Source organism: Cucurbita moschata, unplaced genomic scaffold, assembly GCF_002738365.1.
Source record: "Cucurbita moschata cultivar Rifu unplaced genomic scaffold, Cmos_1.0 Cmo_Scf00035, whole genome shotgun sequence".
Taxonomy (NCBI): domain Eukaryota; kingdom Viridiplantae; phylum Streptophyta; class Magnoliopsida; order Cucurbitales; family Cucurbitaceae; genus Cucurbita; species Cucurbita moschata.
This window is the reverse complement of record NW_019268551.1, coordinates 1,736,745-1,761,969: the sequence shown is the minus strand read 5'-3', so window position 1 is coordinate 1,761,969 and position 25,225 is coordinate 1,736,745. Positions and strand designations below refer to the sequence as shown.

The 25,225-nt window shown below is 41.5% G+C and overlaps 3 protein-coding genes across 5 annotated transcripts; 1 reads left to right on the top strand and 2 right to left on the bottom strand.

Moving 5' to 3' along the window:
- Positions 1-3,482: 3,482 nt before the first annotated feature.
- On the bottom strand, positions 3,483-6,394 carry LOC111431050 (hsp70-Hsp90 organizing protein 3-like). Its single transcript, XM_023067550.1, has 7 exons — positions 5,361-6,394; positions 4,795-5,083; positions 4,433-4,518; positions 4,120-4,343; positions 3,979-4,045; positions 3,830-3,889; positions 3,483-3,747 (listed from the first exon to the last, which is right to left on the bottom strand). The coding sequence occupies exons 1-7, from the start codon at positions 6,246-6,248 to the stop codon at positions 3,634-3,636; spliced, it is 1,728 nt and encodes a 575-aa protein (XP_022923318.1). The 5' UTR covers positions 6,249-6,394; the 3' UTR covers positions 3,483-3,633.
- Positions 6,395-7,229: 835 nt separating this feature from the next.
- Positions 7,230-11,191, top strand: LOC111431051 (NADH dehydrogenase (ubiquinone) complex I, assembly factor 6). Of its 3 annotated transcripts, XR_002708430.1 has the most exons (3): positions 7,230-7,385; positions 10,053-11,058; positions 11,091-11,191. XR_002708430.1 is itself a non-coding variant. In XM_023067551.1 (2 exons), the coding sequence occupies exon 2, from the start codon at positions 10,075-10,077 to the stop codon at positions 10,987-10,989; it is 915 nt and encodes a 304-aa protein (XP_022923319.1). In that variant the 5' UTR covers positions 7,230-7,385; positions 10,053-10,074; the 3' UTR covers positions 10,990-11,185. The 3 variants fall into 3 exon arrangements, 2 of the variants coding, with proteins under 2 accessions (XP_022923319.1, XP_022923320.1); XM_023067551.1 differs by having other exon boundaries at positions 10,053-11,185; XM_023067552.1 differs by having other exon boundaries at positions 7,267-7,308; positions 10,053-11,185.
- Positions 11,192-11,652: 461 nt separating this feature from the next.
- On the bottom strand, positions 11,653-12,090 carry LOC111431004 (auxin-responsive protein SAUR32-like). Its single transcript, XM_023067492.1, has one exon. The coding sequence runs from the start codon at positions 12,088-12,090 to the stop codon at positions 11,653-11,655; it is 438 nt and encodes a 145-aa protein (XP_022923260.1).
- Positions 12,091-25,225: the final 13,135 nt, after the last annotated feature.

The window sequence follows — 25,225 nt, the reverse complement described above, 5'->3', positions numbered from 1 at the left end:
GTGTGAATCAAATAATTTTTATTTTCATATCATTTTTTTAAAAATCAATTCCACTTTTCTTTTAAATTTGGACCAAAATGTAAACCTACTTTCTGAAGTCTTTGAAATTTAAATTTTATCGAATAAGTGACATTTTTTTAAATTTATTCAAAATATAAATCCACGATCAAATGTTAAAGAAACTTTAACAACTATTAAATATGATTAAAAATGAGAAAAAGGCAACTTAAAATAAGGATTATATCTAGATTATAAAATATTTTATTTTAAGAAATAAAAATAGAAAAACATTACTAAAATAAAATGAAAAAAAGGAAAAAATCTTTTAAACAAAGTGGACCAAAAGCTTGGGTTGACCTGAAATGACTCGGTTTGATTTCAGATTCGTAGGACCAAAAGCTTGGGTTGACGTGAATCAAAACAAACATATAAAATATATTAAGAAATTTAACAAAGTGGTAATTTCAGCTTACTATTTTACTCTATGTGCAAGTTCGACTCCGACTCCTGCCTCATTATTTGGTTTAGTTCTTTTCGTATAAGTAAATTTTTTTAATTTCAAAGGAATTAATTCTCAAGAAATGTGTAAATTTATATATAAGTAATTTTTGTTAGGTAAGGAAATTTTTTGTAATTTTTTTAATGAATCAATTCTCAAGAAATATTCATTTGGAACGTAGGAAAATAATTAAAATATTATAAGACATGTTGTAACATTTATTTGTTTGGAATTAATTGCCATTTTTGAAAGATTGTTTAGAAGAAAAGTTTATTTTATCTCCAAACATATTTTAGAAAATAGGTTCTAATACAATTTTATTTTCAATTATATGGTTTATTTTGATACAGTAAAAGTATAAAATAAAGAGGAAAAACTATGGATTATTCATAATCTCGAGATTGGACTACATTTGACTATGATGTTCTTGGTGTGATTCTTAACAAAATGGTGCCTCTCTACGATTATCTCCAATTCAGCTTGGTATGTAAGTCCTGGTATTTTCTTGCATTACGCCACAAACACCAACGATCTATAATTACTTCCAAGTTTCCTCAATTACCGATGCTCATTGTTCCCTCAAAAGATAGTCTTGAAAAGCAGCATTGCTTATACGATCTCACTAGGAACATAGTTCGCCCGGTTTACTTCAAATTTTGCTTCAACAAAAGGTGTTGTGGTTCCTCTTTCGGTTGGTTGATCATGCGTGATGAGACATTCAGTATTGTTTTATTCAACCCCTTTTTCTTGGGCTGTGATTTATCTTCCTACGATTGCTACATATGATGACATTGAGTGGATTCCAGGCCACATAATTAAAGCAATACTAACCAAAGATCCATTGTTATATCCGAACAATTACATGGTTGTAGCTATCATTGGTCCATTGTTATATCCAAACAATTACATGGTTGTAGCTATTATTGGTACATATCTAAGATTGTCTCATAAGAGCAAATGATAAAGCTTGGACGTATTACTACCCAACACCAAATATTCCTTTCAATGATATTAATACTTGTAGTGGAACATTATATGCTACAAAAAAAAAAAAAAAATTTTGAATGTTTGGAAAGTTGAAGTTTGAGGAGAGGATGATGAAAGTTTATTCATTTCTATTTCCTTAGAGATGGTCCGAGGGACATAGTTACCTCATATATTTCAGAGTCTTTCGAAGGAGAGCATTTAGTTGTTTTGAGGATATTAGACACTGGAGAAGAACAATTCGGTCGACTTTGAAATTTACAAACTTATTCATGAGAATGAAGATGTATGCGAAATGCAGTAGAAGTGAGCAGCTTAGATGGTGATGCTATTTTCATTGTTGACTCTCAATCCATTTGTGTTTCAACTAAAGAATTTTTTGGATGTTTACCAAATCATATATATTTCACCGATAATCGTTACGTAATCTTATTGTTGGGAAATTAGATGGAACTCAAAACTTAGGTACATTCAACTTCGAAGATGGAAGCTTTGGAGACCACTACATAATAGATCCTGCACAAAAAAAATTCACCTAGTCCCATATGGATCATCCCAACCATCTGCTTCAAAGATTTGGATGATTTAAATTAATTCGTGCACAAATATTTAACAATGTTGCTTATATTTAACATTGATATTTTAGAAAAAGGTAGGCTTTCAAATAGCATGAATATTGAAAATCTTCAACCAGATGTTAGCGTGTCGCCTCTCTGTAAAATACTCGTCTATTTGGACGAGGGATTCCGACGAGGGCTGGAAGGTATGAATTGGATGGAGGTTACCATATATATTTTTAAAATTTCAAACTCTTATTTCTATATTTACTTTAGCATTATTATCAATTTTGATGTAGCTTTATTATCAATATTTACTAGAGGTGAATCTGGGTCGTTACAAATGATAACAGAGTTAGGTTTTAGACGATGTGTCAGCCTTCTCGCTGTTCATTTATTATCAATATTTACTAGAGGTGAATCTGGGTCGTTACAAATGATAACAGAGTTAGGTTTTAGACGATGTGTCAGCCTTCTCGCTGTTCATTGAAGGGAGGTAGACACGAAGCGGTGTGGCAGTAAAGACGCTGGACCCCAAAGCAGAATGGATTTGGGAAGGTCCCACATCGATTAGAGGAAGGAAAGAGTGCCAGCGAGAACGCTAGGCCCCGAAGTGGAAGTGAATTATGATGTCCCACATTGGCGGGAGAGGAGAACAAACCATCATTTGTAAGTGTGAAAACCTTGAGGAAAAGCCTAAAAGAAAAATTTAAAGAGGACAATATCTGCTAGCAGTGGATCTAGGTCGTTACCATGTATATTCTCACTCACTAAAATATGATTAGCTATGATTGGCGTTCTTTTGTACCATTTTTATGGTTTTTTTCTCCTCTCCTCTCCTCTCTTACTCCCTTTTATACACATAATTTAAGTTTCAATTTTATTTTAAAAATGTATATGAGCTTCAATTAAGGACAGAACATTATAACCAAACTTGTATGGGACTCGTCCTACTTGTAAATCTAACATTCCAACATTACCAGGGGTAGAAGAAATCCAGTAATCCAATCAAACCGAACCTTTACGCTTTATATAAATTGAACTATGCTCAAGACCACGAAGTAAAATTGTAACCCCAAAAGGTCATTCATTAATTGGTGTCTTTTTAAATAAAATTGTAACCCTAAAGGTCATTAAATGTAGCCACTCTTTCAAGCTTTTAATCACAAATAAGGAGTTAAAAACAAGAACGAGATGAAATGGAACTAAAAGCTGAGCAGATAGCGCACTAATATAAAGAAGAAAGAAGCCAATTCTGAGCCAAATGTTAAGCATAAGCAGCAACAAGACAATCATTTCAGCATTTCAAAGGAGCTAGTGCCAAGTAGGTAATGGAATTTAATTCATGATTTAACATGGAATACCAATGTACTGTGCAAAGGAAAGGGAAAGGGAAAGGAAAAGGGAAAAAGATCAGGCAATTCTAAGGATCAAAACCATAATAAACAAAAAAGACTACTATGCAAGAAAATTATTTCAACTTAAAAACGGGTCTATATCAATAATTCCAAACGATACACACAATCCAAACTGCACTCGAAAATTTTAAGAAAATCATTCTGACCGGTAATAGTAATTGCGGTTGCTCTGTGTTCATCTCATTTGGACAATTCCTGCGCTAATCAGCTTCTGGATTTTGGTCATCACCATTGGGTTCTTGGTGTGTTCTTGAGCCGCCTTTGGATTTTCCTGGAAATCAGTCAATACCTGCAAAGGACCCAAAACACATGCATCAAACTCAAGAATTATGCATAAGCAGAGAACAAAGACTGGTAAGATCTGAACATACCTGTCTCATTACAGGATCTGTGAGGATATTTTGGATTTCTGGGTCCTGCATTGCCTTGGCCTAAAGATGAAGTTCATGTCAGACCAGTTCAATAAACACGAAGCTGACTAAAAGCTCGCCACTCGACACGATTCGAAAACACGATTTACCTGTCTTTCCTTCAATTCTTCGGGGGTTAAGTCACCTCGGCTTGCCTTGTTGACCTGTTCTACACATCTGCAGTCGAAGTTCTCAGCTTCAGTTAAGTGGAATTTCTTTCCTAATCCCGCATTCAAGTAGACAATGCTTACCTTCTAATACCATCCAGTAATTCTTGGTTTTTAGGGTCGTGTTTCAATCCCTCCTGGTAAGTTTCCATAGCTTTTTCGTATTCTTTCATGAAAAATTGAATTGCACCTTTCCTCGTGTAACCCTTCACAAACGTAGGATCAAGCTCAATGCACTTGTCTGCATCCTTCAATCCCTCAGGCAATGCGCCCAACTTAGTATAGCAAGCCGCACGATTGCTGTATGCCTGTAAAGAAAACAATACATCAGAATACATCTCACCATAAGGAAGGAGCCAATTTCTTCGGAGTTCAAAGATATAGCTAATGCCTTGACCTTCGCGTCCTTGGGGTTTCTTCTCAAGGATTCTGTGTAATGTTTCACGGCTTCAGGATATTTTTGCTGCTTAAAATACTCATTGCCTGTGAACAGATCAGTAAGCATAAGAAGTTGAACCAGCATGGCAGTAAATTGGAATATGAGACATCAAATACAGCCAAAGCTCACAAAAACAAGAATGAAAAGCTTAAGCAACAGATCCTGGAGTATGTTCTTGCTACAATTTGCAAGTTACCCAATTGCTTTAATCAAGTAATATCTAAAGAATGAGATCTTCAACAAACTCAATCCATTCGGCTCTATCAGTAAAATTTAAAAGCATAAGAAGGAACAAAACCACCTGGGGGAGAAGAGCATACCTTTTTCCCGTTCCTCATCAGCTATTTTAGGATCAAAATACTCTTGTTGCTCCAAGTCCTTCTTTGCTTTCTCAGCATCATTAAGTTTCTTCAGGGTGTCAGGATTTCTATGCTCAGTAAGAGCCTTTTGGAAAGTTTCAATAGCAATATCATAATCCTTCGAACATTTAGCCAATTTTACATACGCTGTTCCTTTCCTAGTCAAAGCCCTTGCAATCATCTTAAAGTCTGACCTGAGCTCCCTTCCCCTCTCAACAGCCTTATCACAATCTTTAATACAATCTTCGTACTGCAGAGAAAGAACAAGCATAGCTTAATACCTCGCATTTCTAAATGCTTTCATGGGGTAAAAACAACTATGAGGTGGGCATCTCTTTTTCTATAGTCTTCTGAAAGAGCCCTCTCCAAAATAATTAGCAATCAAAATTTTCCTTAGCCTAAAGTTCAAGGCCCATCAATCAGAAACAGACGATTGACAAATGTTTGCATAACATGCCTAACGTGATATAGAAACGGAAAACAATTATGAAAGTTATCAGCATTTAATCATACGTAAAACCCATTACCTTTCCCATCTCCAAATAGACAGCAGCTCGATTTGTTAAGAAAGAGATGTCCTCATCGTCCAACTCCAATGCCTTCGAGTAATGATTTATTGCCTTCTCGAAATCCTTCTTTTTGTAAGCCGCATTGCCCGCCTCCTTCTCCTTCTGTGCCTGCAGCTTCTTCTCCTTAGCCTCCTTCTCATCCTCCGTCACTTCCATAGGCTCAGGCTCAGGCTCTGGCTCCTTCACCGGCTCGGCCTCAGCAGCTCTTTTTCGTTCCACCGGCGGAGAGGAGGCCTCAGGAATATCGCCTTCCTCCCCGGCCGTATTGTGCATCTTCAAGTTCAGCAAAACCCCTAACGCAGCCATCACCCTCTGATCCTTCAAATAAACATTGATACTATTAGGGTTTCTCTGAATCTCCTGCATTATATTCAAAAAATCCGGTTGTTGCAGAAAAGCCCTAGTCGTCGGATCAGCGGTCAGTTTAGCCCACATCTCAGGTCCAGAGAAAACATTCGCGAACGGATTCGGCGGAGGCGCTGGCCGCGACCTAGATGCCGCAGACTGAGCATCAGCCAGCCCGGATTTCAACGCCTCATTGCTAGGATCAATCTCAAGCCCCTTCTTATAAGCCAATACAGCCGCCTCATGTTCACCGAGACCGAGATGAGCCGCACCAAGACGGCTGTAACCCTTAGGCCAGTCCGGCTTCAACTCAACGGTCTTCTCTGCATCAACCAAGGCCTCAGAATATTGATGAAGAGAAGCATAAGCCGCAGATCGATTGGAATAAAGAACATGATTGGTAGGAGCAAGTTCGATGGCCTCGGAGAAATGACGAACAGCGGCGGAGAAATCCCCGGCGGAGAAGGCCGCATTACCCTTGGCTTTGGCTTCGTCGGCCATGGAAAGAAAACCGATCGAGAAACAAGAATTGGTGAGAAATCTGAGAATCCGGAGGAAAAATTGAAGTAATCGGGGAAGATGAAGATCTTATAATGGCGAAGAATTTCGAGAGAAGAACCCAGAGAGTTCTCGTTTTATTTTTGGAGTAGAAAATAACTTTTAGATTTCTCGAAGAAGTTCTCGAATGTTCGATTGCCTCGTAAAATTGGGGTGTTTGGAAACAACTGCTAGTTTATCCTCTCCTGGAATAATCAAATAGGGCCTATTTTGAGGGTAAAATAGACTTTTGTGAAATTTGATTCTAATTATATTCGTGTTTAAATAATAAATAAAAAATTCATTAATTTTTATTTGGTTATTACATTTTTTAAATTAATATTTTGATCCTCAATTTCAACGTTGATTATTCGGATTTGAAATTTAATAATCTATTTTTATTTGTAAATAAATAAATAAAATTTAATACAGAGTATATTTTAGAAATGTTTATTTAATTTAACTTATTTTTTGATTTAATATTGAATATTAAATATTTTGAGGGTAAAATAGACTTTTGGAAAATTTGATTCTAATTATTTGTGTTTAAAAAATAAATAAAAATTTCATTAATTTTTATTTGGTTATTACATTGATCCTCAATTTGAATGTTGATTATTTGGATTTGAAATTTAATTATAATTTATTTTTGTGTGTAAATAAATAAATAAAATTTAATACAAGAGTATATTTAGAGATATTTTTAGATTTATCGTGATATTGTATTATTGAAATTTAAATTTTAAAAATTAAGTTAAATATTATATTATATTAAATTTATTATAATATTTTGTATATTTTTTAAAAGGTTAGGGAAGATTAAAAACCAAATTTATAACTGAATGTAGTATATAATTTCAGTGTTTCCGGTGTAGGCTCTAAACGGCGTCGTACAGATGCTCAAATCGCATAGACTGGTTGGAGCTTCGAAACGTCGTCGTATAGCGGCAGTATTGTGGCAGGAACGTGCCCGATATGCCTCCCCTGGGGGTCTTCGTGGGGTTTGAACGCCCATGGTCTTTGGGTGCTCTCTCTATCTCTCTCAAAAATTTTGCAAGCTTGTTTTTGACATTAAAGACATTTTTCGATTACCAAGTTCGAGTAAGTTTTCCTGCAACGATTTTTTCAAGATTTTGTTTTTCTTTCACTTTTTCTCGTAGTTTTCTAGAGAGATCTTGTATGCATCCTTTCAAATTTTTATGTTATCTTCTATTTAGCTGCTTGGTTTCGTAATTTGGATCGAGGGTAATGGCTGTAACTCGGAACGATGGTGTATTGATGGAATCTATTGGATGCACATCAAGTGTTTGCTTTAAGTACTGAATGAAATAGTATAGATTTTGTTGTTTGATCTTCAGTTTGGGTTAAGGAGGAGTTACATGGGATTCAATTTCTTTTGATTTTCTTTTTACCCATTTTAATCTGTTCTTGTTAGCATTACTTGAATTCATAAAACTTCATTGATGCACTGTACTTGTCAATTGATAGTGAAGTGTTAGCACGTTTCCTTTTCCATTTTCTGAATTGATAGTAGATCTTGAGTTCTGTAATACCTGGGTGTTATAGGCGTAAGGAATTGAGGATTGCATTACCTGTAGGTATCACAGTGGTGAGAGTTTCAGATGTTTGGAGATGTCCTATAAAGTCTTAGGTTCAAGCTTTCCGGTTGAAAACTGTGAGATCCCACATTGATTGGAGAGGGGGACGAGTGTCATTCAGGACACTGAGTCCTGAAGGGGGTGAATTGTGAGATCCCACATCAATTGGAGGGGAACAAAACATTATTTATAAGGGTGTTGAAACCTTTCCCCAGAAAACGTGTTTTGAAAACCTTGAGGGGAATCCCGAAAGGGAAAACCCAAAGAGGACAATATCTAGCGGTGAGGTTGGGCTGTTACAAATGGTATCAGAGCCCGACACCAGGCGGTGTGCCAATTAGGACGCTGAGCCTCGAAGGGTGGTGGACTCCAGGCAGTGTACCAACGAGGACGCTGAGCCCCAAAGGGGGGTGGATTGTGAGACCCCACATCGATTTGAGAGAGGAACAAGTGCCAGCGAGAACGTTGGACTCCAAAAAGGAAAGTCCAAAGAGGATGATATCTACTAGCCGAAAAGGAAAGCCCAAAAAAGATAATACCTGCTAGCGGTGGGCTTGGATGGTTACAACAACCCAACAACTTATTAATACCCTTGTTGTCTCCCAGTCTCTAGCTAAGAAGTATGGATATAGATACGAGATACGGTATGACATAGACACAATGACGCGTAATTTTTTTAAAATCTAGGACACAAACACTACAAGGAACCGTTTATTAAAATGGACATTTTTTAAAATATATATTATTTTTAGACCATAAGTTAATTACAAAACCACAAGTTTATTTCTTTATATGCTATATATTCCGCTGTGAATTTTGTCTTACATTATTATGCGTTTGCTTAGTATGCTTAACAAAATGTCTAATAAATGTTAACAAATATACTTAACAAGTTTCGGTGTGTTCTTCTAGGAATATCCTCTTTCTACATCTTACTGTTTAAAGAGCTTAACAAGTTTTGATGGAGTCTTTTGTAATTATGATCTTAGCATGATTTTTGTTGGATTGGAGCTGCTTCTGCTTCTTTTCTGTGAGCTTTTCTTTTCCTCATGTTTCTTTCATTTTTGACGATGAAAATTTGGTTCTTTATTAAAAAAATGCCTGCTTACAGATCTATCAAGCAAGTGAAAAAGAAAATTATATTTAGATATTATCTTTGGCTTATCAGTTCTTGAGTGAAACTTGGTTCTGAATGCCCTTCGGCAGAGAAAGGAAGCGTACGTTTTGGTTCCTAATTGCTGGGGTTAATGAGTATTTGTATACTAGAATGAAGTATTTGTATCAGTAGTGGGGTCAAGCTGAAATAGTGAATGCTTATAACATATATATTTGCTTCACAAAATCTGGTGCTGACAGTCATTTCATATTTGCTTAGGGCTTGAAAAAAGAGATTGATTGTTTAGCACGTCGTTGATAGGGCCCCGATGGTTAAACCATATAAACGTTAAAGGGCAAGGTGGAATGTCTTACCTTTTTTAACTAGCATGAGTCATGTGGAATGAGTGTGAGATCTCACATTGGTTGGGGAGGAGAACGAAACATTCGTTATATAAGGGTGTGGAAGTCTCTCCCTAGTGCCAGCGAGGACGCTGGGTCCTGAGGGGGAGGGGGGGATTGTGAGATCCCACATTGGTTGAGGAGAAGAACGAAACATTCTTTATAAGGGTGTGGAATGTGAGATCCCACAATGAAGCTGATGACGATACGTACCAGGTCAAAGCGGACAATATCTATTAGTGGTAGGCTTGGGCCATTATAAATGGTGTCAGAGCCAGAATCGGGCGATGTCGAAGGGGGTTGAACACGAGGCGGTGTGCCAGTAAGGACGCTAGGTCCCAAAGGGGAGTGAATTAGAGACCTACATCAATTGGAGAAGGGAATATGTGCTAGCGAGGACGTTGGACCCCAAGGGAGATGGATTGTGAGATCTCATATCGGTTGGAGAGGGGAACGAAACATTCTTTATGAGAGTGTAAAAACCTCTCCCTAATAGGTGCGTTTTAAAGTCTTGAGGGGAAGTCCGAAAGAGAAAGTTTGAAGAGGACAATATCTGCTAGCGGAAGGCGTAAGCGTTACAATATGAAACTTTAAATTCTCCTTTTTACTTTCTGTAACAAATGAAATAGAGTTGCAGATGCCTATTGATAATATTATGATTATTCATTTGCAGGTAGATTGACATCTGGAATGTGATGAATGGCACGATCGCATCCAGTAGTAGCTTACGCGCTGCTTTCTCGCACTGCGTACAGCAAGTGCGAAGCTATGACTACCATCACTACCTCTGCCTCTTGGAACTTCCCCCTTCGATGAGGAAGGCTGCATTTGCACTTCGAGCATTTAACGTTGAAACATCAAGAGCCATGGACGTTGCTACCGATCCCAGGATCGGTCTCATGCGACTCGTGTGGTGGCAGGAAGCTATCGACAAAATATACGCTAGCAAAAAGATCGAACATCCAATAGCACAAGCCCTTTCATCTGTGATATCTGAGAACAAAATAAGCAAACTGTGGCTGAAACGATCTGTCGAAGCTCGTATTAACGACGCCAGAAGGGAGGACACCGAAATTCCAGAAACCATTGATGAGCTAGAGAAATATGCTGAAGATACTGCATCAACACTACTCTACATGACCCTTCAATCCGGTGGCATTAGGTCGACAGCAGCCGATCACGCAGCATCTCATATCGGCAAGGCAGGAGGGCTGCTTTTGTTGCTCAAGTCATTACCATATCACGCTACTCGAAATCGCCATTGTTTTTACATTCCTGTCAAAGTGGCCGAAGAGCACGGTCTGCTGGCTAAGCAGGGAGGGCGTTTCGAGATACGCTTAGATTCGAGAGAGAGGCTATGTGATGCAGTGTTTGATATGGCTTCTGTAGCCAATGCTCATTTGCGAAAAGCTCGAGACTTGGCCGGGACCGTGCCGAAGGAGGCGCTGCCTGTGCTTTTGCAGGCTGTGCCTGCTCAAGTTCTGTTGGATTCTTTAAGAAAGGTAGAGTTTGATGTGTTTGATCCAAGGCTACAACGTGGAGTTTTGGGTGTTCCTCCTTTGTGGTTTCAACTCAAATTGAAGTGGTCTTCTTTGAGGGGAAAATATTAACACTAATTTTCTTTGTTTATCATGTATTTTACTCGAGAGTCGGAATTAATCATTAATAATTTGGGTCAGGTACACTGACTGTTCGAGATGCAACTGTTTAGGTCAGGTATCACGCATTGATTGAGTTGGTGTATTCGTTTATGTATGGGCATGATCTCTATTTAAAGAAACTGATTACCTTGTCATGGTTAATGTTCGATTATACGGTTGATTATACGGTTTATTACACGAAAGGTTCTTATTGGCTTATTTTGACCCATAAAATTAACATAATTATTTTTAAAATTAAAATGACTTTAGTTTATTGATTTTTTTTAAAATTATTATACGCATAATTTCATAAAAATTATAAAGCCACCTCGGTTGAAATCGTGCGAAGGATGAGTAGGGACGTGGAAGTCTTTTCCATTCTCGTTTCTTGTTTCCACAAATTTCAACCGAGTTATTAACATAAATTGATTGATTATTAACATAAATTGATTGATTATTAACATAAAAACTTATTTATAATTATTTATTTATATATATTTAGCTAAGCTTAAAAAAAATGGTAATATGATATTTAAAATCGAAAATTATTGTATTTAGAAAAGAAAAAAGAAAAAGAAAACCATTGGCCAATGCTTTTTGATCACATCCTCTTCCGTCAGTACCAGTAACAGGCTACTTTCCACAGCTCCGCCACCGGTAGCCACCGCTATGACGGTTGCGGCAGCCGTACTCCGCCGTGGCAATGCAATTGGTAACCTCCTCAAACTCCGACACATCAACCGGAATGACGATCCGACCCGGATACTGAAACCCATAAATCCTCTCCGCCGCCTGCAGCAATTTCCCAAACATCGGATGGTTGAAGTAAATCAGCGGCACAAGATGTCTCTCCCTTTCATCCTCCGCTCCACCGACGTGCACGGCCAAATACCCCTTCGGCGCCGCCGCTTCCGGTCCGTTCCGGACCCGGTTCAGCCGGGAGTACGCATCCGGGCGAGAAAACGACGCCGTAGCGAGGGCGAAGAGCTTGGAAAAAGGGTTGGAGGTGGTTCTCCGTTTGAAGATGTTGGGAAGCTTGATTTTCAATCTGAAACCTTTTGTTGTTCGCATGATTGATTCGGAGATGATGAAAATTAGGGATTTTATAAGAAGAGGTGAGATTATTTATATATTATTTAATTTTTATTCCATCAAATAATCCATTTTAGAATAGTATTAAGTATCTTATTTATTTATAATTTCTTTGAATTTTAAATAAAAATTTGTATTAATCTCAAAATTTTCGACCTAGGCTACCAAATTCAAACTATTAGAACATTTTTTTTTTGTTTGGGTTGGGTTAAACTTTCGTAAAACTAAAAATTCAAGTCAATTCGCACGTATACATTTTTTTTTGTTGGGTCTAACCCGTCAAACAAAAAAATAGAGTTACAACCCAACTCTAATCTACTCGATTTTTAAGATTATTATGAAAATGAAGAATATTTGATGTTTGTAACTGATATTAGTGATGTTTGTGACTTGTGAATGTTTGATATTTGAGTTTTATAAAATTTTAGTTATTAATATAATATGCATCGTGTGAGATCCCACATCGATTGAACAGGGGAACGAAACATTCTTTATAAAGGGTATGAAAATCTCTTCGTATCAGACACGTTTTAAAAACCTTGAGCAAAACCCAGAAATAAAAAGCTCAAAGAGGACAATCTCTACTAGTTTGGGGTTGTTACAAATGATTTCAGAGCCAGACATAGAGTGATGTGCTAGCAAGAACGCTGGGTTCCGAATGAGGTGGAGAGGGGAACGAAACATTTTTTATAAAAGGTGTGAAAACCTCTCCTTAGCAGACGCATTTTAAAAACTTTGACGAAAATTTCAGAGATGACAATATCTGCCAGTGATGAATTTGGACTTTTGCATACCGTGGATAATATGAGACGTCAAAAGAGTAATATTGTATAGTAAAGACAAATTTATCGATAACATTTGTTTTATTCATTAGTAAGTAGGAATGTTAATTACATTAAATTAAATATAAAGCATTTATAAAACCAAACAATAAACTATATGTTATATCCAAATTTTAAATGGGAGTGTTATCAAATGGGGGCGAAGTTAAGTGGATTAGATTAATCTGGTAATAACCTTTCAAAATAAATAAATAATAAATAAAAATAATTATAAAAAAAATAGTTAAATAAACAAAACCTTTTCCCACTTCTCTCCACTAATCTCTCATTCCTCTCCACAATTATCTCTCCTCAACCCATCCTCTAGATAACCGTTACTGCAAAAAGAAAAAAAGAACAGTCAGATTTGAGAAAAAGTAAAATGGGTTTCAACTTGTCAGTATTATTATAGTAAAATTCTATGTCAGATTTCTTTTTCCTTTATAGTCATCGTTATAAGGAATGAGGAAAGATCTTCTTTCCTTTATCAAATATTTTACTAGATCATGTAATAATACGATCTCATTTTCCTTATCCAATCAATTAGATTTTTGTGATCATGTAATAATATGATCTCATTTTCCTTGTCCAATCAATTAGATTTTTGTTCTCGTTATATAAATCTGTAAGATTAGCAAATAATCAATTAAAATTGAACAATAATATCCTGAAAATAAATACGAGTGGTAGGAATCTCTATTTATAGAATGAAAATCTATATATACCATAAAAGTGAGGAGGGAGGATTGAGGAAAGATTTGATGAACAAAATTTAAAAATAAAATCGGAAGTATCAGTGGACAATAAACTCCATTCAATTTTATCAGTAACAATATATTCTTTGTAATAATAGAAAATAAGATATTCAGTGAAAGTAGCATTTTATATATCTATATATATAAAACATTTCAAGACTTTTAAGAATGGACCAAGGTAGATTAGAGATAATGTTATAGAGTTCAAACTTGAAACTGATGTCATGGGCTCACATAGGTTGACTCGAATTTCAAAGGACGGAATCAAACTTTCATTAAAAATATATTCGTGACAACGACTTAAGCTAGCCAAGTAAGTGATCTTACTATCAGCATGGTTATATTTGATGTTGACACGTGCCTATGGTTCTACACGTGTCATATATACTGATATGTGCGAACTATCTGTGAATCGGTATGCTTATATTATGTTTATGTTATGTTATAACATGTGGATTGTATGATAATAATTATGGTACGATGTGTTTAAGGATATGTTTAAGATAGGATACGAGCATGATGCACAAAACGAAATCTTACGATAGGAGTAAGATACGTTCATGAAACGTTAAAGTTAGGTTACATATCGGAGTGCTATGAATAAGGAAGATTGATGAAAGAATATGGTTAGGATATGGGTAGAAAGGGATAGGTTTGTGATAGATTGATAGAACGATAGCGAGAAGATACGTTCCTATGATGATATGATTAAGGTACGTTCATGTAACAATATGATTGTGATAGGTATAAGAACGTTAAGGCTATGATAAGTTAGGGAACGATATGACCACGAAGTGTTTACGATATGACATGTTTATGATACGATATATTGTGATGTGATATGTTATTTTTAGATTGTTTTGTGTGATCATTGAGGTAATTGTTGTATGAATTGCACGTTATGAAATGACATGTTAAAAGCATGGAGCGTTATGTTATGTTTTCTAAATTGTATGTATACAGCATGTTATGAATGACATGATATCACGATAAATGAAATGAAATGTAACCCCATTAGGATTATGTATGATACGTAGACTGAAAAATGAGAAATGACATGTTAAGCATGAACGATGATAGCGGGGTTATATTCATTAATGATAAAAGTAGAAATGTTGGGGACCTCATGCATTATGTGTGCTCATGCATTTAGGGGATTCCCCTATTCCATCACGAAAGTACGGACACGTACATCTAATGGCAAGACAACGATCGTTATATTTTGCATAGCGCTGCCGTGATGGTTACTAGTTCTAATGGGTGTCCTGTAATGCCCTTAATTTTCTCTACCCTAATTAGCGACGTTACCTTATACTCGTCAAATCAACAGGACAAGAGTTCACGTGAGACAGTCTCAATAACAAAAATGCATTCATCAATATAAGCAGTTCATACCTAGGAAAACAATTGCGACAACCTAGCCTAGAAGAAAACAACAGAGAACTAGAGGAAACAATCACAAAACTATGAATCCGAAAGAATCCAACAGGCGCCTACGACATTACAGGCTCTCCTCAGGATTTCCATGGCCCTTCGCATCATCCACCGTCACCCGTACATGGGAGCCTTGCCCTTACCTGAAAATATTGGTAGCACGTGGCTTGAGTATTATATAAAATACCCAGTAAGTTGCCTCGCTGTTGGGCTTAAGCATATATTCATACACCTGGATACAAGCAGTCACACACAATACATCTACATGTCGCACACGAGACACATACATGACGCACACGAGACACATACATGACGCACACAACACACATACATGTTAGACAAAATACCCACACATGTCGCACATCATAACCATACATGCCGCACATCATAACCATACACGCCGCACAATGTGAGAAGAACGAAACTGAGAGAGGGGTCTGTCTTCCATTCCTTCCCATGGCCTTAGGCCCTTGCTTTGTCCGGGCGGGGGTGGATGCATGGTAATTTCCCACACATGGCCCACGTGTGTGTCTGTGGGCCCACCAAGCGAGCTCGCAAGCAAACTCCTTGGGCCTGGCTTGGTCGGGTATGTATGACATACAATACCGGACGCCACGAACAAAGGAGGGCCTGCATGATATCGTAGCGAACACAATATCGAATATACGCATCCATACCATCAGTAGCATAACGGGGGAGTGCCCCAGGTACATAACCATAGCGTGCATGAGGTTCTTAAGGTTTACCTCCATGACATTATACATTCAACGTTCCATCCCCTCGCCGCATTACATAACATAACCGGGTCCACATTGAGCAAGCATATCATAGCATAACCGGGTCCACATTGAACAAGCATATCATAGCATACTAGTCATCTCATTCATGACATGCGGGGTTCTCATTACAATCATGACATGTCAATCAAGCTCATCATACATACAGGGCAACACACCGTGTCACAACCTCATATTCATAAACATGGCATACATAGCAATTCACTGCAAGAATCACATATATAAACATAGCATGCATAGTATTTCACTGCAAGAAACATTCAACCTACCATACAACAACAACATATGGTGCATGCAAGGGCCACAGGACACGCACCAACATACATACATAACTAACGCCAACAGTAAGCTTACTTACCTCCTTGGCCTTGGCCGAAGTCGCCCACAATGCTAACTCTCATGCCTAACTACCTCCTATAAAATAACATGATACACTTAGAGCGCCTTCACAACTATCCCTCGTGCCTAGCTACCAAGGACGTTCCCATCGCAAGCTATTTGTCAAAAATAGAGTTATACTGACCTCAAATGGTTGAAACGAGGGTGGGAATGGCTCCGAAAGGGTCGAAAACCTAGGAATCGATATACCATTCAGATGTCGAGCCGCCAAGCTGCGCCACCAAGCCGCACTTAGCCGAGTCGGAGGTTCGCGAAGCCGCCGATGGAGCAGAAACCAATGGCTGCGACGAGCGACTGCACGCTGGCTGAGACGTCTCGCGGAATGTCGAGGGTCGACCCATGCTTGCGCTGCGTCGTCCCCGTCCGAAAGTCCCGATGGTCCGAATCGCAGAGCTTGGCTACTGTTGCCGGTGGACGCGTCATCGTTCGTCCGTTCTCCGGTGGCGCGTCGGCTTCCTCTTGCTTCGAACCACACTGGCGCTCCCTTCTCCCTAAGGGAGGTGGCCACTCCTAGGGTTTACGGGAGCCTAAGTGGATCCCGCCGAAAATCTCGGCGGGCTTTCCTTTTTTTTTTCTCTCTCCTCTCTCCTCAAAAGGTGTATCGTTACATCATCCCCCCTACGAAGGACTTTCGTCCTTGAAAGGATTGGCATCTACAAACAACTCTGGGTACTTCTCCCTCATCTCATCCTCTCGTTCCCAGGTGGCCTCCTCTGTTGACTGGTTCCCCCACCACACCTTGACAAATGCAATTTCCCTAGTGCGCAAGGTCTTTACCTTGCGAGCTAAGACCCCCACTGGTTTCTCCTCGTAGCTTAGGTCTTTGTTCACGTCCAGAGTCGAATAATCTATCACGTGCATGGGGTTCGCTAAGTACTTGCGAAGGGTCGATATATGGAACACGTTATGTATGGACGAGAGAGACGGGGGTAGGGCTAATCTATATGCAACGGGTCCGATTCGCTCCAAAATCTCGAAGGGTCCTATGAAGCGCGGACTCAATTTGCCCTTATGTCTGAACCTTAGAACGCCCTTCATGGAGGCTACCTTCAGGAATACCATGTCACCCACTTCGAACTCCAGGTTTCTTCGTCTTGAGTCCGCGTAACTCTTCTGTCTACTCTGAGTAGTGCGCATCCTCCCCCTGATCTGCTGCATCACCTCGTTGGTGACTTGGACCAGCTCCGGACCCATCAGTTTTCGTTCCCCTACCTCGCCCCAGCATAATGGTGTCCTACACCGCCTTCCATACAATGCCTCGTACGGTGACATACCGATTGTCGCCTGGTAGCTGTTATTATAAGCGAATTCCATAAGGTGCAATTTCGAGTCCCAACTCTGAGAGAAATCCAGTACACAGGCCCGCAACATGTCCTCTAGAACTTGGTTCAAGCGTTCCGTTTGGCCATCAATCTGTGGGTGATACGCTGTGCTGAAGTCCAGTCGAGTGCCTAACGCCTTTTGGAGTCCACACCAAAATGCCGAAGTAAACCGTGGGTCTCGGTCTGATACGATCGACATAGGGACCCCATGCAACCTGACGATTTCCTTCATGTACAGTTGTGCCCACATGTCCACTGTATAGGTGGCCTTGCCGGGGAGGAAATGTGCTGACTTCGTCAATCTGTCCACGACCACCCATATGACCGTGTAACCTTTTAGCGTTTTGGGCAGGCCCACTATAAAATCCATGGCGATGTTCTCCCACTTCCGCTCCGGTATGTTGAGGGGCTGTAGTAATCCTGCTGGTCTATGTCTGGGTGCTTTAACCTATTGGCAAACCAAGCATCTGCTGACGAACTCCGCGATATCCTTCTTCATACCACACCACCAGAAGTGGGGTCTGAGGTTCTGATACATCTTCGTGTCGCTAGGGTGCATGGCAAATGGGGAGTTATGCGCTTCACTCAGGATTTCACCCCTCAATTCCTCTATCGCCGGTATACACAAGCGACCGTGGTACAGTAACCCACCATCCGCTGCCTTGGAGTACCCACCCGCTGGTTTTGTTTCCATTTCATTAAGTGCCCTAGCTAAACTGGAGTCCCTTGCCTGCGCCTCAATGATTCTCTGCCAAAGGGTGGGTTGCACCGTTAGTCGAGCCAGTTGCGCCTTAATACTCTCCAAGGCTACTGCTATCCCCGCTTGCTTGAAGTCTACTTGCACTTGGGGTTCTTTCGTGATTAGTGCCGACGAATGTGCTGCCTTCCTACTCAGGGCATCTGCGACCACGTTGGCCTTCCTGGGATGGTACTAAATATCTATATCATATTCCTTGACTAGCTCGAGCCACCGCCGTTGCCTCATATTTAATTCTTTCTGGGTGAAGAAGTAATTCAGGCTCTTATGGTCGGTATAGATTTGAGTCCTCTCCCCATACAGGTAATGTCACCATATTTTTAACGCGAAGACTACTGCTGTCAGTTCCAAGTCGTGCACAGGGTAGTTCTTTTCATAGTCCTTCAGTTGTCTGGATGCGTAGGCAATAACCCTCCCACGTTGCATCAACACGCACCCTTGAGTTCTTTTTGGAAGCATCACTAAAAATGACGTAGTTCCCTGTACCATCAGGCATTGTGAGCACGGGTGGGTCGCCAGTCCCTCCTTCAGGTCCCAGAAGCTTGCCTCGCACTCCTCGGTCCATACGAATGCCATAGCCTTTCGAGTCAATCGTGAGAGAGGTGCGGCTATCTTGGAGAAGTCCTGCACGAAGCGGTGGTAGTAACCTGCCAGACCTAGAAAACTCCGTACTTTAGTTACAGTAGTTGGACGGGCCCAGCCGGTGACCGCCTCCACCTTGGCAGGGTCAACTGACACTCCTTCTGCCGATATCACATGTCCTAGGAATGAGACTTCGCGTAACCAAAACTCACATTTCGAGAACTTGGCATACAGCCTGTTTTCCCTCAAGACTGTCAAGGCCTTCCTTAGGTGTGTTTGGTGCTCCTGATCCGTTCTTGAATATACCAGGATGTCATCTATGAATACAATGACAAAGGTATCCAGATATTCCTTGAACACCCGATTCATCAGCTCCATAAACACTACAGGAGCATTGGTGAGTCCAAACGACATTACTACAAACTCATAATGGTCGTACCTTGTTCTGAATGCTGTTTTTGGCACGTCCTCGTTTTTTATCTTGATCTGGTGGTAACCTGAACGAAGTCAATCTTTGAAAACACCGTGGCCTCTCTGAGCTGATCAAATAAGTCTTCGATGCGTGGGAGGGGGTACCTGTTCTTCACTGTCCTCTCATTCAGTTCCCTGTAATCGACGCACAAGCGCATGAAACCGTCTTTTTTCTTGACGAATAACACCGGTGCGCCCCAAGGTGACACGCTCGGTCTACGTATAGCATTGGTGGATCGCTTTCTCTCCCGATGAGTTCTTCCATTAGTCGTGCAAGCCACATCCCTTGAGTTGCTGCCATCGAAGCGGCGATGTATTCTGCTTCGCAGGAAGACAAAGCAACTACCTTCTGTTTTGTTGATTGCCAGCAGATCGCGCCGCCTGAGAGAAAGTAGATCATTCCGCTGGTGCTCTTACGATCATCAACGTCACCGGCCATGTCACTATCGCTGTAGCCGACCAGTTTGAGTTTCTCCTTTCCGCTCCCAGCGCAGTATCTTACGTCCCAGCCTCTGGTTCCGGCTACATAGCGCAGGATGCGCTTGACAGCCACTAGATGCTTCTCCCTAGGTGCTTCCATAAACCTGCTCACATATCCAACAGAATAAGCAAGATCAGAACGAGAGTTTACCAGATAGCGCAGACTCCCGACAATGCTGCGGTAATTGGTGGAGTCGACTGTCGTCGTAGTGCCGGCCTTCCTTAGTTGAAGTCGGGCCTCCATTGGCGTCCTGGTAGGATTACTGTCCACAAGCCCAGTTGTGTCCAGCAGCTTCCTCGCGTATGCACTTTGGCAGATGGAGATGCCGGAAGAGTTCTGTTGCACTTCGATGCCGAGGTAGTAGCTGAGCACACCGAGATTGCTCATCTCGAAGTTTTTCGACATCTCCTTCTTGAACCTTCCGAGGACTCCCACGTCGCTTTTTGCCGTGGCCGTACGTGTACATGCCATGCTCAGAGGCACAACGTTTGAAATTCAGTGACAGTAGGGTACTGTCGAGCTTCGCGTTCCAGGCTCGTGGGGCTTGTCGAAGCCCGTAGAGTGCTTTGTGCAGGCGCAGTACCTTATTAGGGTTGTCGTTACCCAGGAAGCCAGGTGGTTGTCGAACATAGACGGTCTCATTCAACTCTCCGTTAAGGAAAGCAGACTTTACGTCCATATGGTGAACCTCCCAAGAGTGATGTGCTGCAATTGCCAGCAAGAAACGAACGGATTCCAACCTTGCTACTGGCGCAAATACCTCTTCGAAGTCCACTCCTTGCTTCTGGACGTAGCCCTTCGCAACCAGACGAGCCTTGTGCTTCACAACTTCTCCTTTTTCGTTGCGCTTCAGTTTGAAGACCCACTTGAGCCCTATGCACTAACGGCATGTAGTTCGGCCACTTCCTCGAGCTCGCGCGCTGCTAGTCCAGGTGGTTCACCTCCTCCCACTAGGTCATCCATCCTCCGGTACCTAGCCTCCAGATCAGTATCGTGATCGGCATCCAGCGTCGAATCCGCAGTCCGTGGTGTTGCGAATTCCACTGGTTCAGGTGGTGCACCTGCTGGCGGTGGTGACGTCTCCTGATGTTGGGCTTCTCCTTCTTCAGGCTCGGTGACGAGGTACTCCACCGTGAATTGATTTGGATTACGATCTGCCTCGATCACGTCATTCCACTGCCAGAAGGTGCTTTCGTCGAAGACGACGTCGCGAGACACGTGAGCTCGCCCCCCCTACAGGATCATAGAGTCTGTACGCCTTGCTCCCGGGTTCGTAGCCGATGAAGACGACCTTCAGCCCCCTGGGATCGAGCTTGGCGAGATGGGGACGTGTTACCTTCATGTATGCGATCTCGTCGCAGTACTTACTGAAACTTGCTGAGGTGAATTCTGACGAACAGGATGGTGTAGCCCTGGGCCTCGGGATGAAGTAGACATCGGCGTCATCACGGCGTCGGCCTCTTCGTGGTGGTGATGGAGATGCCGGCATTTGACGACGGCGTGGAGGAGTGAGCGAGCTTGCTCGGGATGGACCCCACGATGTGCTTATTTTCGCCCTTTGCATTTTCTTCTACTCGAACCTGAGACCTGTGTGTTGTTAGGTCGACACTCTAACCACTTGAGCTATTCAACTTGATTGTTGATAGATTGGCTCTTCTGTGATGGTATACTACCGATCGCTTCAACGAGGCTCTGATACCACTTGTTGGCTCTGGCAATTCGGAAGACAGTGTCGACGAAAAATTTGCCGAAGGTTTCTTCGAAGGAAAAATTAGCGGAAGTAAAAGGAGAGAGAGTGAGAGATTCCTGAAGACTCGATATCTTATTTTACATCCGTTGAATGGTTTAAATAATAAATCTAATTACAAAAATAGAAAAACCAAATATACAAAAATAGAATAAGTGGACGAAGACTTCGCCCACTTTGCCAAAACAATGGCCCCTAGAATCACGCTCCTCCATTCGCGTGAACTCATATGTTTTTACAAACCTAACTAAATAAGGCAGGGCTTTTATTTAACATGGGTCACCTCGCTTAAAATCCCGCAGGCTCCTAACTTCCTTGGTGGAGGCGGAGTCATTCGCAGGCTGGTCACTGGACAGGTTTCGTACTACGACCCGCAATACGTCGACAACTCCGCCGCTGAGTCTCAGGCGGGCTGGGGTATCGCCGGCCACGGGCACGTCACCATTACGTCGGGCCCCTCCCCGGTGTTCTCGCGCCGGGACCCCGTCTCTTCACACTCCTACCCCTAACTGGGCTTCACCTCCTAGTACTTCCTCCTCGCATCCTGGGTGGCATATCTACCCCTAGCAATAGCGATGAGGTTACATACTATTCTTCCCACTTCTATGAACAATCACAAGAGCATAAGTCGCGTACACACGCAATGGCATTAGCCGGACACACACACAAGCATAAATCTGGCGCATCATGGAACATATCAACATGAGGACGAATGCGTACATCCGTAATTCTCTCTTACACTATATACACATACCTGACGGTGACGGTGCGGTTGCTGGAGGACCATAGAAATGCCCTTAGGCCTACATCGTAGACCAGTCTATAAGATCTGTGACCTAGGGCTCTGATATCAACTGTAACGCCCCTAATTTTCTCTACCCTAATTAGCGACGTCACCTTATACTCGTCAAATCAACAGGACAAGAGTTCACGTGGGAGAGTCTCAATAACGAAAATGCATTCATCAATATAAGCAATTCATACCTAGGAAAACAATTGCGACAACCTAGCCTAGAAGTAAACAACAGAGAACTAGAGGAAACAATCGCAAAACTATGAACCCGAAAGAATCCAACAGGCACCTACGACACTACAGACTCTCCTCAGGATTTCCATGGCCCTTCGCATCATCCACCGTCACCCGTACATGGGAGCCTTGCCCTTACATGAAAATATTGGTAGCACGTGGCTTGAGTATTATATAAAATACCCAGTAAGTCGCCTCACTGTTGGGGTTAAGCATATATTCATACACCCGGATACAAGCAGTCACACACAATACATCTGCATGTCGCACATGATACACATACATGACGCACACAACACACATACATGTCAGACAGAATACCCACACATGTCGCACATCTTAACCATACATGCCACACATCATAACCATACACGCCGCACAATGTGAGAAGAACGAAACTGAGAGAGGGGTCTGTCTTCCATTCCTTCCCATGGCCTTAGGCCCTTGCTTTGTCCGAGCGGGGGTGGATGCATGGTAATTTCCCACACATGGTCCACGTGTGTGTCTGTGGGCCCACCAGGCGAGCTCGCAAGCGAACTCCCTAGGCCTGGCTTGGTCGGGTATGTATGACATACAATACCGGACGCCACGAACAAAGGAGGACCTGCATGATATCGTGGCGAACAAAATATCAAATATACGCATCCATACCATCAATAGCATAACGGGGGAGTGCCCCAGGTACATAACCATAGCGTGCATGAGGTTCTTAAGGTTTACCTCCATGGCATTATACATTCAACGTTCCATCCCCTCGCTGCATTACATAGCATAACCAGGTCCACATTGAGCAAACATATCATAGCATAACCGGGTCCACATTGAACAAGCATATCATAGCATACTAGTCATCTCATTCATGACATGCGGGGTTCTCATTACAATCATGACATATCAATCAAGCTCATCATACATACAGGGCAACACACCGTGTCACAACATCATATTCATAAACATGGCATACATAGCAATTCACTGCAAGAATCACATACATAAACATAGCATGCATAGTATTTCACTGCAAGAAACATTCAACCTACCATACAACAACAACATATGGTGCATGCAAGGGCCACAGGGCACGCACCAACATACATACATAACTAACGCCAACAGTAAGCTTACTTACCTCCTTGGCCTTGGCCGAAGTCGCCCACAACGTTAACTCCCGCGCCTAATTACCTCCTTTAAGATAACATGATACACTTAGAGCGCCTTCACAACTATCCCTCGTGCCTAGCTACCAAGGTACGTTTCCATCGCAAGCTATTTGTAAAAAATGGAGTTATACTGACCTCAGATGGTTGAAACGAGGGTGGGAATGGCTCCGAAAGGGTCGAAAACCTAGGAATCGATATACTATTTGGATGTCGAGCCGCCAAGCCGCGCCACCAAGTCGCACTTAGCCGAGCCTGAGGTTCGCGAAGCCGCCGATGGAGCAGAAACCAATGGCTGCGACGAGCGGCTGCACGCTGGCTGAGACGTCTCGCGGAATACCGAGGGTCGACCCACGCTGGCGCTGCGTCTTCCCCGTCCCAAAGTCCCGATGGTCCGAATCGCAGAGCTTGGCTACTGTTGCCGGTGGACGTGTCGTCGTTCGTTCGTTCTCCTGTAGCACGTCGGCTTCCTCTTGCTTCGAACCACACTCGCGCTCCCTTCTCCCTAAGGGAGGCGGCCACTCCTAGGGTTTACGGGAGCCTGAGTGGATCTCACCGTAAATCTCGTGATTTTCGGCGGGCTTTCCTTTTTTTTTTCCTCTCTCCTCTCTCCTGAGAAGGTGTATCGTTACATGTCCGGCCTAGGGAGTGTCCTAGTTTATGCTCGCTCGACAAGTAAGATGGCCCAGCGGTGTGCGAACTGACCGGTGAGCCCCATACCTGCACGTATGGGCTGTGTGTAGATATATGGTACACGTCTAAATTACCCGTTAGGACAGTATCGTAGGAAAATAGATTGAAAGGATAGGTCCCGTCATTGCATTCGCATGTTTTTGCATTTAACCCCAATAGTGGGGTGACTTACGGAGTATTTCTTTAAATACTCGAGCCATGTGCTACTACACTTTTCAGGTTAAGACAAGGCATTCCTGTATGGCTGACGACGAAATCGCAACTCAAGACCATGACACATGCATAGGATAGTGGTATTTATTTTCTTAGACCTAGGCTAGAATAAGATGTTTTTAACTTAAACGCTTATTTATTTTATTTAGTCTTTTATTGTGTCGTTTTAAAGATGTTCTTGAAACATGTAAGTCCATGGCTGTGTTTTAAGATAAATGTTATGTTCTTGGAATTTAAATGAAGTCTTCCGCATTCAATATTTATGGTACGTATACAGTAGCGACCTTAAATTAAGTAGAAAATTTCGAGTCGTTACAAATCTAAATAATTTCTTTAATTTAAACTTTACTAGTAGATGTAGGAGTGTACATCGGTTAGGTAGAACAAAAATCTTTTGAACCACCTCGAAATTTGGACTAGTTGAGTTGGTGTTCGAGCAATCCGAATAAAATTTACAA